Source organism: Solanum pennellii, chromosome 10 (genome assembly GCF_001406875.1).
Source record: "Solanum pennellii chromosome 10, SPENNV200".
Lineage (NCBI taxonomy): Eukaryota > Viridiplantae > Streptophyta > Magnoliopsida > Solanales > Solanaceae > Solanum > Solanum pennellii.
This window is the reverse complement of record NC_028646.1, coordinates 12,309,835-12,322,842: the sequence shown is the minus strand read 5'-3', so window position 1 is coordinate 12,322,842 and position 13,008 is coordinate 12,309,835. Positions and strand designations below refer to the sequence as shown.

Below are 13,008 nucleotides of genomic sequence, written 5' to 3'. Positions count from 1 at the left end.
TTATTTTTAATAAGCCAAGTTGAAACAAATATGTCTTTTGACTTCTAAATGATGAAAAGCAATTCGGGCAACAGTCGCAGGTCAAAAATAACCACATAAAGATCATGCTTGAACAAGTAAAACCTCATCATGGTTACTAGACACCTTCATATCAGATTTAAGCTTCAGATAAAATCTTGAACCATACAAATGTTCCGTCACAATACCATACTGTATCCTATTCATAATATCTAAACTCTTATTTCCTAAGGACTAATTCTAAACTAAAGGCAATGGCTGCCAAATCATCACTACATTAAAGGCAAAAAAAAACAAAAATTGGTACAACGTGAAGTGTGAAGAGTAATGGGTATATGACACCTATTTAGCTTACAACCTTATGGACAAATCATTCCCCTCCCATTTTAACATAATATTAGTTTCAGGCATGCATATATATGTATAAATTATTGAAGAACATGTAGACTTGATGCAATTACCTGAAGCAGTTCGCAAGATGCCGAAACCCTTCGTCCGTTCCATCTTTCTCCTTCCTTCTTTTCCTTTTATGAATTTATTAAGTACTAATTGTGATAGGTTTTACCCACATATTTTATTAAATAAAGGTTAAATAGTATAGGGTCTTAAATAAATTATCACTTTAGCCCATAAACTATCGATTAATTAACTTAAGTTAAACAAATATTCAAAATTTCCAAAAATGACCTTCCGGGTCATTACATTATCCACCACTAAAAATCATGTTCGTCCNCACCTGAAGCTTCAAAAAGTTGAGGATATCTGCCATGCATGTCAGACTCAGTCTCCCAAGTTGCCTCTCCCACTGATCGGTGCTTCCATTGCACCTTCACTGAAGCAATCTCTTTGGTCCTAAGCTTTCGAATTTGCCTATCCAAAATAGCTATAGGCTCCTCCTCAAATGTCAAGTCTGGACCCAGCTCCACAGAATCGAGTGAAATCACATGAGATTCATCCGGAATATACTTTCGAAGCATAGAGACATGGAAAACAGGATGAACTGCCGACAAACTAGGTGGCAAGGCCAACTTATAGGCCACCTCTCCCACTCGGCTCAAAATCTCAAAAGGTCCAATGAACCTAGGGCTAAGCTTGCCCTTCTTTCCAAACCTCATCACACCCTTCATGGGTGATACTCGAAGCCAAACATGATCACCCTCCATAAACACCAAAGCTCTAACTCTCCGGTCTGCATAACTCTTCTGTCGACTTTGGGCTGTCAACAGTCTATACTGAATCATACGGACTTGCTCCATAGCATCTCTAAGCAAGTCTGTATCCAAAGAGTCCATCTCCGCCGAATCAAACCAACCTATCGGAGACCTACACCGTCTTCCATACAATGCCTCAAATGGGGCCATTTGGATACTAGAGTGATAACTGTTATTATAGGCAAACTCCGCTAAGGGTAAATGTTGATCCCATCTTGCACCAAAATCGATCACACACGCTCGAAGCATATCTTCCAATACCTGAATGGTCCGCTCAGATTGACCATCTGTCTGAGGGTGAAATGCCGTACTCATATCTAACTGAGTACCCAGACCATGTTGTAATGCCTTCCAGAAATGAGAAGTAAATAGTGAACCTCGATCTGATATGATAGAAATAGGAACTCCATGTAGTCGCACAATCTGACTGATATATAGCTCGGCTAACTTTTCTGCTGTATACTTCACCCGAACCGGGATGAAGTGGGCAGACTTGGTCAGCCTATCAACAACAACCCAAATAGAGTCATAACCACCCACTGTGGTAGGCAAACCCACAACAAAGTCCATAGTAATCCGCTCCCACTTCCAAGTAGGAATAGGCATCCTCTGAGATACACCCCCGGGCCGCTGGTGCTCACACTTGACCTGCTGGCAAGTCAAACACCTCGAAACAAAGTCTGAAATATCTCTCTTCATCCCACACCACCAGTAATGCTGACTCAGATCATGATACATCTTCGCCGCTCCCGGATGGATGGAATACCGAGAACAATGGGCCTCCTCAAGAATCAATCTAATCAAATCGCCTGTCCTGGGCACACAAATTCTGCCTCCGATCCGCAAGACACCATCAGAATCAAGGACAGCCTCCTTAGCTTCCCCTCTCAATACTTTGTCTCGAATGAGACATAATTTTTCATCATCAAACTGGTGTGCACGGATTTGCTCGACTAAAGAAGACCGAGCCTCAATAAAAGCAATCATCCCATCACTCTCTTCTGAAATCTGCAAGCGGACAAGACTGTTAGCTAATATCTGCACATCTCTAGCCAATGGTCTCTCCTCAATACTAAGCGCTGCAAGACTCCCCATGCTAGGAGTCTTCCTACTCAGAGCATCGGCCACAACATTGGCCTTTCCTGGATGATACAAAATGGTCACATCATAGTCCTTCAGCAACTCAAGCCATCTCCGTTGCCTCAAGTTCAAATCCCTCTGGCTAAAGATATACTGAAGACTCCGATGATCAGTGAAGATCTCACAATGCACTCCATACAAATAATGACGCCATAACTTCAGTACAAATACCACAGCCGCTAACTCCAGATCATGAGTAGGGTAGTTCTTCTCATGGGATTTCAATTGCCTAGAAGCATAAGCAATCACTTTCCCCTTCTGCATCAACACACCACCCAAACCAACTCCTGAAGCATCACAATACACAGTAAAGTCTACACCTTCCTCAGGTAGAGTCAACACAGGAGCAGAAGTCAACAAAGTCTTGAGCTTTTGAAAGCTCTCCTCACACTCATCAGACCACTGAAAACCCACATCCTGTCGAGTCAATCTAGTCAATGGAGCTGCAATAGTAGAGAAACTCTGAACAAATCGTCGATAATAGCCTGCCAATCCCACAAAACTCCTAATCTCAGTAGGTGAAGTAGGTCGCGTCCAGCCTCTAACTGCCTCAATCTTGGCCGGATCTACTCTAATACCCTCCTTGGACACCACGTGTCCCAAGAATGTCACAGAAGTAAGCCAGAACTCACACTTTGAGAACTTGGCATACAACTTCTCTTCTCTCAACCTCTGAAGTACAATCCTCAGGTGTCGGACATGGTCCTCCTCAGTCTTAGAGTAAACCAAGATGTCATCGATGAAAACAATCACAAAAGAATCAAGGTATGGTCGAAACACCCCATTCATCAACTCCATGAATGCTGCAGGGGCATTAGTCAATCCGAAGGACATCACTAGAAACTCATAATGCCCATACCGGGTCCGAAAAGCTGTCTTAGGGATATCTGATGCCCTAATCTTCAACTGATGATACCCAGACCTCAAATCAATCTTAGAGAACAATGATGCTCCCTGTAACTGATCAAATAAGTCATCAATACGCGGAAGAGGATACTTATTCTTCACTGTTACCTTGTTCAACTGTCTGTAATCAATACACATTCTCATAGTCCCATCCTTCTTCTTCACAAACAATACAGGGGCACCCCAAGGTGATACACTAGGGCGAATAAAACCCTTACTCAATAAATCTTGCAACTGATCCTTCAATTCTTTCAACTCTGTTGGGGCCATACGATATGGAGGTATAGAAATAGGCTTAGTGCCTGGCTCCAAATCAATAGCAAAATCGATATCCCTATCGGGAGGAACACCTGGAAGATCAGAAGGAAATACATCGAGAAACTCCTGAACCACGGGAACAGAGTTCATGGAAGGTGGTTCAACACTAGTATCCCGAATAAAAGCTAAGTAAGACAAACACCCCCTCTCCACCAACCTCTGAGCACGGATAAAAGAGATGACCTTTCTAGGATAAGAACCACTAACACTCTTCCACTCAACCCTCGGAACACCAGGCATTGCTAAAGTCACAGTCTTAGCATTACAATCAAGGATAGCATGATAAGGAGAAAGCCAATCCATACCCAAGATAACATCAAAGTCCACCATCCCCAGAATGATTAAGTCTACCCAAGTGTCATACCCAGCCAAAGAAACAAGACAGGATCGATACACTCGATCCACCACTAAGGGCTTACCCACGGGTGTAGAAACACGAATAGGCACAGTCATGCTATCACATGTGATATCAAATTTAGCAGCAAAATACGTAGACACATAAGAGAATGTAGAACCTGGATCAAACAACACAGACGCAGGTCGATGGCATACTGGGATGATACCTGTAATAACAGCATCGGAGGTCTCCGCCTCAGGTCTCCCGGGGAAAGCATAGCAGTGGGCTCCTCGTCCACCTCCAGCCTGGGTGGTACCTCTACCCCCACTCTGCTGAGCTGCAACACCACTACTAGAAACTCTATCACCTCTACCTGACTGAACTCTGCCACGACCTCTACGCTGTGGTGTTGGTGGTCTAGTCTGGAATGAAGAATTAGGTCGAGGCCCACCACGACCCCTTTGAGAAGTACACTGCCGCATTAGATGATCGGGATCTCCACAAGTAAAATAAAATTTCTGACCTGGGAACTGCTGTGTGGACCCTGAAAACCCCCTATAATTTCCTCGCCCTGTAGGTTGCTGCTGTGAACCGTACGAGCCCTGACCCGGGCCATAAGAACCCCTAGATGTCTGGCCACCCTCAAATGTCGGCATAGATGCATGAATAGGTCCCCGCTGCTGAAAAGAACCACTCACTCTCTGTGATCCCCTACCTCCAGATGAGGCACCATGAAACTGGCCTGATATACGGGCCCTTTTAGGGTCCCCAAACTCCTCTCTCTCCATCAATTCCGCCTCTTTGGCGGCGCTCACAATGGACTGGAAAGAAGTCCCCTCCCTAGATGTCCGAAACACAGCTGACCTGATAGAGAAAGTCAATCCCCTCACGAATCTGCGGATCCTCTCTGTCTCATTTGGAATAATGGCCAACGCATGCCTAGACAACTGGCAAAAACGCGCCTCATACTCTGTAACCGATAAACCATCCTGTCTCAGACTCTCAAACCTCAAGCGACTCTCCTCTCTCACGCTCCATGGGATAAAACGATCTTGGAATGCGCTAGCAAACTGCTCCCAAGTCACTGGAGGAGATCCAACTGGCAAACATCCCGAATAAGTCCTCCACCAGTCTCTCGCTGGTCCACGAAGCTGGAGTGTAGCATATCTAACCCCATGTGACTCAGCTAATCCAACCACCTCTAGTAACTCTCGGCAGGTAGTTAGAAACTCATGAGCGTCCTCGCTCTTCCCACCCTGAAACTGAGGTGGGTCCATCTTTCGAAATCTCTCATACCTACGCTGCTCATCCTCTGTCAGAACAACCATCGATGCAACTTGACCCCCAACTGCTGGTGCAATATCATTCTGAACCGCGGGATCTACTGGTAGTTGCCCCACCGCATCCTGAACAACCGGAGCTTGTTGCTGCTCTTGGGTCTGAGCCCCCTCTCTAGTACGAGAGTCATGTGGTGTGGTAGTTGCACCACCACCCTGAGAAAAGCCCTCTAACACACTTAACACCCTCAATAGCGTATCCTGAAGCAAAGGTGTGACTACGGGATCTGGAGGAACCTGGTCCTCTCTGTCATCAATCTGAGGTTCGGTAGAGACCTCTCTAGCACGACCTCTCACTGGTGCTGCTCCACGTCCACGACCTCTGGCTACTGTCGCACTACTAGCACGACCTCTAGCTCGAGATCTACCCCTACCTCTAGCTGGGGCCTCAACAACTGCCTCGGGAAGTGCCTCCCCTCTACCACCAGTAACATTAGTTCTAGTTCTCGTCATCTGTCAAAAGAGTATACAACAACTCAGTACTAAAGAAGGTGACTACGCACGATGAGAAAGAATGAACAAAAAGAAGTTTTCCTAGTAATCCTTGTAGCCTCTCAAAGATAAGTACAGACGTCTCCGTACTGATCCTTGAGACTCTACGTAGACTCGGCTTGTATACACGTGAGACCTATGAACCTGGGGCTCTGATACCATTTTGTCACGACCCAAAAATGGGTGTGATGGCACTCGTCTTATCCCACCAAGACAAGTCAGCCTAAAACCAAATATCTAACAAAGTGCGGAAGTAAATGACAATCCAACAACAATTCCTATTATGAAACCAAGTCATATTAATCCAATCCCCAAAATCAGGTTGTCACGTGCACAAGCCTCTAATGTAAATATTAGAATTGAAATAAAATAGAAGTCTAAATGAAGTTGTCTTTCAAGTAAAAACAAAGTCATAAACTGGAGTAGGAAAGTTCGCTGAGATGACAAGCAGCTACCTCACAATCCTCCACAAGATGCCTCGGAAACGAAAAGAATGACAGGTATCACGAAGATCCAGGCTCGTATCCTACAAAAATTTGTAGAAGCAAGGGGTGAGTACCAAACCACGCGGTACCCAACAAGCAAACCTCTAAACACAAGTTAAGTGAACAAAATACGGGCACTTCTTACACCATATCTAAACCTCCACGCTACAGTCTAATAGTTTACAGTTTACCAAACACACAACTCAATAACCACACTCTATCAGTTTACACATTCTCAATAACAACTCAATATTCAACAGTCACAAGCTTCACAGAGAAACACTCACAAGATCAACAAAACACATGTTCAAGTTCATCAATAATAAAATGTGTAATGCCATGAGATGCAATGTCAAGTATAGTGATGCATGTCTTCCCTAACGATACACACCCGCTGTCTCTCAGTCCGGGACCCATGGGGGACATATCTGTCCATGCATCTGTCGCGGCGCACGACACGACCCTCGATAATAGTAACCTTCGCGGCGCGCGATACGTCCCTCGAAATATGATATCCATCGCGGCGCGCGATACGACCCTCGAAATGGTACATCCTCTTACCACAACCATGTCTCAAGTACAATGCAAATTACATGCTCAAATGAAAAATGAGGAGATAACCATTTTGATACCAAAGCTCAATTTACAACAAGGAATACAACACCAACAATTAAGCAACAAGTCTCCAAATCATTCTCAACATCACACAAGAAAATGCACGAATTTCATACGCTTAACAAGGGTTTAGAAATCCACTTGCCTCAAATAGTAGAACAATCACTTTGGAACTTGAGTCTTCCCTTTTTGTTGAACTTCCAACTCAAAACAATCTATTCAAATAAGTGTCCATAATAAGATTTCAAGATGAAAAATATCCACATTACTTTGTGTCTAGTCTAGACTCTAAACTCACTCTGAAACTTACTCGAGTATACAATCAAGTTCCTAATGTTAAGGTCAATTGATATTTCAATTATCGAAATTTCAAGTTTCAAGCCTAGGGTCAAGTTTTAATTATTATTATTATTTTTATTTTTAATAAGCCAAGTTGAAACAAATATGTCTTTTGACTTCTAAATGATGAAAAGCAATTCGGGCAACAGTCGCAGGTCAAAAATAACCACATAAAGATCATGCTTGAACAAGTAAAACCTCATCATGGTTACTAGACACCTTCATATCAGATTTAAGCTTCAGATAAAATCTTGAACCATACAAATGTTCCGTCACAATACCATACTGTATCCTATTCATAATATCTAAACTCTTATTTCCTAAGGACTAATTCTAAACTAAAGGCAATGGCTGCCAAATCATCACTACATTAAAGGCAAAAAAAACAAAAATTGGTACAACGTTAAGTGTGAAGAGTAATGGGTATATGACACCTATTTAGCCTACAACCTTATGGACAAATCATTCCCCTCCCATTTTAATATAATATTAGTTTCAGGCATGCATATATATGTATAAATTATTGAAGAACATGTAGACTTGATGCAATTACCTGAAGCAGTTCGCAAGATGCCGAAACCCTTCGTCCGTTCCGTCTTTCTCCTTCCTTCTTTTCCTTTTATGAATTTATTAAGTACTAATTGTGATAGGTTTTACCCACATATTTTATTAAATAAAGGTTAAATAGTATAGGGTCTTAAATAAATTATCACTTTAGCCCATAAACTATCGATTAATTAACTTAAGTTAAACAAATATTCAAAATTTCCAANTCGACGCCTCCATCGGTCCATACTTCAACTCTTTTTCAGCTGCTATCTTCTCCATCATTCTGTTACCATCAGCCGACCCAAACAACGGTCCGTCAATGGACCTGCGGTCCGTCGATGGTCTTCATTGCTCCATACTTAGAATCTTTTCAAAATCAGGTGCTGGGGCTACATTCTGTTAACACCAACGGTTTTCCAGGACGGTCCGTCGATGATCGTCATCCCTTCCATAGCCCCAAACTTGGTCAGAATTCCCCGATATTTCCTTAGCAGCATAAATCTTCAAACGAAGGTTGCCACCTACGGACCGTCGATGAGTCAATGGACCGTCGATGGCTCCGTAGGTCATCACTTCTGCAAATTTCAGCACAGTCTTCAGCGTTTTTGTTCTGGACGTTTTCCTACAAACACAGAGAAAAATACAAAACTACTTCAAAGAGGCCTTAGACACACACTAAACTTAAGGAAAAAGCATTGAAAGTACCGTGAAACCACGGTACATCAAGAGTCATCTTTATTTCTAACAAATAAGACTGGAACGCCCTAAGGTGAGACACTTGACCAAATCAAGATCTTTTGATTGCTCTTTTAACCTTTCAACTCTATTGGAGTCATTCTCTATGTCAAAATAGAGACAGAACGAGTCTCAAGAAGAATATCTATACCAAGTTCTATTTCTCTCTCAAGAGGGACTCCGAGAATATCATCTAGAAAGACTGTTTGAAACTCATTCACTATTAGAACTGACTGAATAGGTGGTGTCTCAACACTAGAGTCATTAACTCGGACTAAGTGATAGATGCACCCCTTGGAGACTAACTTTCTCGCCTTAAGGTAAGAAATAAAATGACCCATAGGCACTACTGAATTACTAATCCATTCAATAACTAGCACATTCGAAAACTAAAACTTAACTACTCAAGTTCTACAATCGATTGAGGCATAACAGGCGTGAAGATAATCCATACCTAGAATGACATCAACACCTACCATATCTAACTCAGTTAAGTCATTTATGGTGTCCTTGTGATTGACAGAAATTGTACAACCACAACAAACTCTCTTAGCTAAAATAGACTCAGCAACAGGTGTAGAAACAGTGAAGGGTTTAAGAAGTTACTCAAGAAGAATATCAAAATTCATGGCAATATAAGGAGTCGTAAAACTTAGACTCTCTATACATCAAGCAAATCATAAGCATCAAAAGTAAAGACTTTTATCATACCAGTGAAAACATCTGGAGAATTCTCTTCCTCTTGGCGACTAGTGATAGAATAAAGACGGTTTGACCCTTTGTCTGTCCCTAAAGTAGTTCCTCTAGGTACAGCTCTATCTGGTGGAGCGAGTGAAAAAGATTGGGCTCTATTCCCCTATTTCCACCGCCTTGCCATTTCTTAGGGCACTCTTTCATGAAGTGACTCTTTTGACCACACTTAAAGAAACTAGTGGAGCCATCATGACACACTCCTTAGTAGATTCTACCACACTTAGCACATGCATAGGTCTCATTTCCTCCTTATTCCACACTACCTTGAGACAATACAGTTTTAGCTCTGAAGATTTATGAATTTTGATTATTTAACTCACATTTATTGCTTGGTGAAGGTGCACTAGAAAATGATGGCGCAGGTCCATTTTGCTTATGTTGGAATGATGAACAGTTTGCATTATTCTTCTCCTGCTCAGACTTATTCCCTGTTGTCTTATCTTTCTTGTTTTTGAACACTTCTCTATCCCTCAGCTTATCTTTCTCAACCTGATGCACATGGATCATTAGTCTTGCTATGTCCATATCCCCTATTAGCATAGTCGCCTTTCCATCCTTACTTGACAGACAAGACAACCCAACAACAAACAGACTCATCTGGATCCTCATGTCAGCAACTATCTCCGGGGCAAAATGGAACAATTGGGTGAACTTAAGGTTATACTTATGCACACTCATAAATTCTTGCTTAAGGGTGAGAAATTCTCTTATCCTTGCTTTTCTTAGATCATGGGAAAGAAAAGCCCCCATGAAGGCACTCCAAACACAGCCCAACTCACCATCGATGCACCCTTAGCTCTACCTTTCTTACATTGGTAAAACCAGATTCTAGCAATACCCTTCAGTTGGTATGCAACTAGTTCCACTCGCTCAGTATCAGCAACATACATCGCCTTAAAAACTTTCTCACACTCTTCCACAAATTTTTTGGATCCTTAGTGGCACTTGAACCAATGAAATATGGAAGATTCATCCGTAAGAACTCACGGATCCTAGAAGTATCAACCACTTCCTATTGATTCTCTCTTAGTTTCCCATCTTCGTTGGTCACAACTTCGTCAACATCCGGATAGATTTCGGAACTTGGTATTAGTGACCTCTCCTTGGGATTGCACTTATGATGCATTAGGTACCCCTTGATCCTCGACATTCATCTTAGCACGACCTCGTACAGCTCTTCGTAGAGGCATGATCTAAAAGATACGCGCAAGCACGAGTTAGAATGAGACTTTTAGAGATGAACGATATCACACGAAATGAGTATGAAAGAAATGAGATAGTTCCTAAATGTTGCAGCCTCCTTATTATAGATATGGCGCGCTTCACACTGATAACTAGGACTCTACAAACACGAATTCATAGACACCTTAGGACTCTTAAACTTTGTGCTTTGTCATGCCTCGAGCCTATATCCTAGACGAGATTGGCACTCAAGAACCATTGCTGCCTCAAGCGAACCCTTGGACTGGATAGACTCTCAGCAGGAAACTTTAAGCATTAATAAAAGAAATCAATGCAAATTTTACTCAACTATCTCAAACTAAACTTAAAATGCCTTAGATATAAACATTCAACTAGCCAAAGTGTCGACTCAAGTCTCAACATAGACAAAATGAAAATGAAAAGACTCAAAAACTAGTGTCTATCTATTTATGAAACTTATAATATTATGAGGGATGTCGGGATAAGACCCCTGATCAAAGAAAATTGAATAACAAACATACGAAAGGGATCCTTCAAAAGCAAGGAGACTTACCAAATGACTCTGAAACTCGACTGGATCAATGAAGCACTGGATGTTGATCCTAGTTACTTATATTCGCATCATAAGATGATGTTGGCTAAATGATGTCAGTACATTGAATATATGATCATGTGAGGGGAAATTTAAAAGAAGACATAAGCTTGAAGTAGAACTGAAACACTTACCTTGTCTCAACTCTACTCAACTCATTTCAATATAAAGCAGAAACAAATATACAACATAAGAAAAAGTTTAAAACATGTAAATGATAATATCATGTATTATAAAATACAATATGAACTCTGTTTCTATATATAATGATAAAAATAAGTCTGTGGGAGTTTCTCTAATCAACGACGTCACTATGAGCTATGTGATGATACAACGTCTAGCCCACGCTGCCAGAACTGTTCTTTACTTTGACGGGATATAAAACCTACTACTAAGTGGACCCACTAGTCTATACTAAAAAGCATTAAGGAATCATCTAAGAATTATGATCCTTACTAATCACGTTAGCTACATAGATTATGGAGACTTTGATTTATCTAAGATCGTTTCTATATCGGTGCTCAATACTACTCCAAAAATATAACTAGCTCATATATTTAAAAACATGACTTTTTTCTGGGGTTTGATATTATTACTCAAAAAATCTTCTATAAGAGATGGTGCTAAAACTGCTTTGAAAACTCTTTTGAGAATCGGTGTTCCTCTCATCTTAAATGTGAAAATATTTACTCTTGGAAATAATTAGTTCCCACATATCATTTTAAAGGAAATAAACTCGGCTCTCCTCTTCCTCAAACTCAATGTTAAGTCTTAAAATAAGTTTAAAACAATTGTAAAAGACTTGACTCTTAACTTAACCTTGAATTTGAATTACGGATTCAAGAGTTATGATCTCATGTTATGGATGATCTATCGAGTTTTAGCATACCTTAGAGTGTAAAAATCAACTAAAGAACATAGGTATGATTCGAGGGAACTCAAACGGAAAGAAGTGAGAAAGGGTAGAGGACCTGGCGGCCCTTGCGTACTGAGGGGCACAGGGCGCTAGACCCTGAACTACAGTAGGATGGTTGGAGAAAATTGAGAGTTGCGTTGAAACACGACCCATACTGCATGACCAGACTTGGGGTGCATTGAGTGGCTCGGCGCCCCGCCGCTTTTCTCCAAAATTTTGACGAATTGTCTTACTTAATTTTCTAACCCCCAATTCATATAGATACGAATGGATTGTTCCACAATCACTAAGATTCAAATATCCAACATTAGTATACAAGAATATACTCAAAAACAACCTGAAAACTCATACAATTATCTCAAGAACTTATCAAAATATCAACATTCAAGATTATGAAAGAAACTTCAAGAAAGCTCATCAAGAACTCAAATCATTTGCTTTCAAGAACGAAATTATGCTGAATTAATCATGATTGGCGCGTGGGTGAACGAGCTCAATGCTATGTAACCCCACATACCTCTTAGAGATCAAACCCTTGGCGAAATTCGCAACAAAATCCTCAAAAACTTGACGAACTCTTGACCTTTCTCCTCTTTTCTCTTCTTGAACTCTTTTCCAAAACCCTAGCATTAATTATGATTGTGTAAACTGAACCAATTCAATTTAGACCTCTAATTAATTACTAAAAATGAAATAAATTTTATAGTGAAAGGAAAAGACCAAAATACCCCTCTTAAATTTGGATAGCTTTCCTTAACTCGATAGCCTTACTCCAAAATGGGTATATCTTCCTCATACGAGCTCGAAAATTATCAAACTCGGTGGCCTTGGAAAGAGGATTCTAAGACCTTTTATTTGATATCTTATGGGTCATCTAACGCATCATGTACTAAATGTTATGGTCGTTTGAAGTTGACCTAAAACTCATACTTAGCATAACTTGCCAAAATTTTCCAATTTTTACTCTTTCCAAAATAGTTCTTTCTAATTCTAGGTCTTTCAAATACCATGGTGTTACAAATATGGGAAAAGAAGTTTCAACAATTCTCTTGAACTTTGAAA

General features: G+C 41.0%; 1 protein-coding gene across 1 annotated transcript; it reads right to left on the bottom strand.

Annotated features, from left to right (window-relative positions):
* Positions 1 to 9,143: 9,143 nt before the first annotated feature.
* LOC107001078 lies at positions 9,144 to 9,985 on the bottom strand. The gene is made up of 2 exons (XM_015199262.1): positions 9,556 to 9,985; positions 9,144 to 9,301 (listed from the first exon to the last, which is right to left on the bottom strand). The coding sequence occupies exons 1-2, from the start codon at positions 9,983 to 9,985 to the stop codon at positions 9,144 to 9,146; spliced, it is 588 nt and encodes a 195-aa protein (XP_015054748.1).
* Between the last annotated feature and the right edge of the window lie 3,023 nt (positions 9,986 to 13,008).

Bases quoted from the DNA above. Each gene is read 5' to 3' on its own strand.
- LOC107001078 (XM_015199262.1), bottom strand. From the start codon at position 9,985: ATGGGGGCTTTTCTTTCCCATGATCTAAGAAAAGCAAGGATAAGAGAA. The intron at 9,302-9,555 runs GTGAGTTAAATA...TCGCTCCACCAG, and splicing joins ACCTTCACCAAGCAATAAAT to ATAGAGCTGTACCTAGAGGA.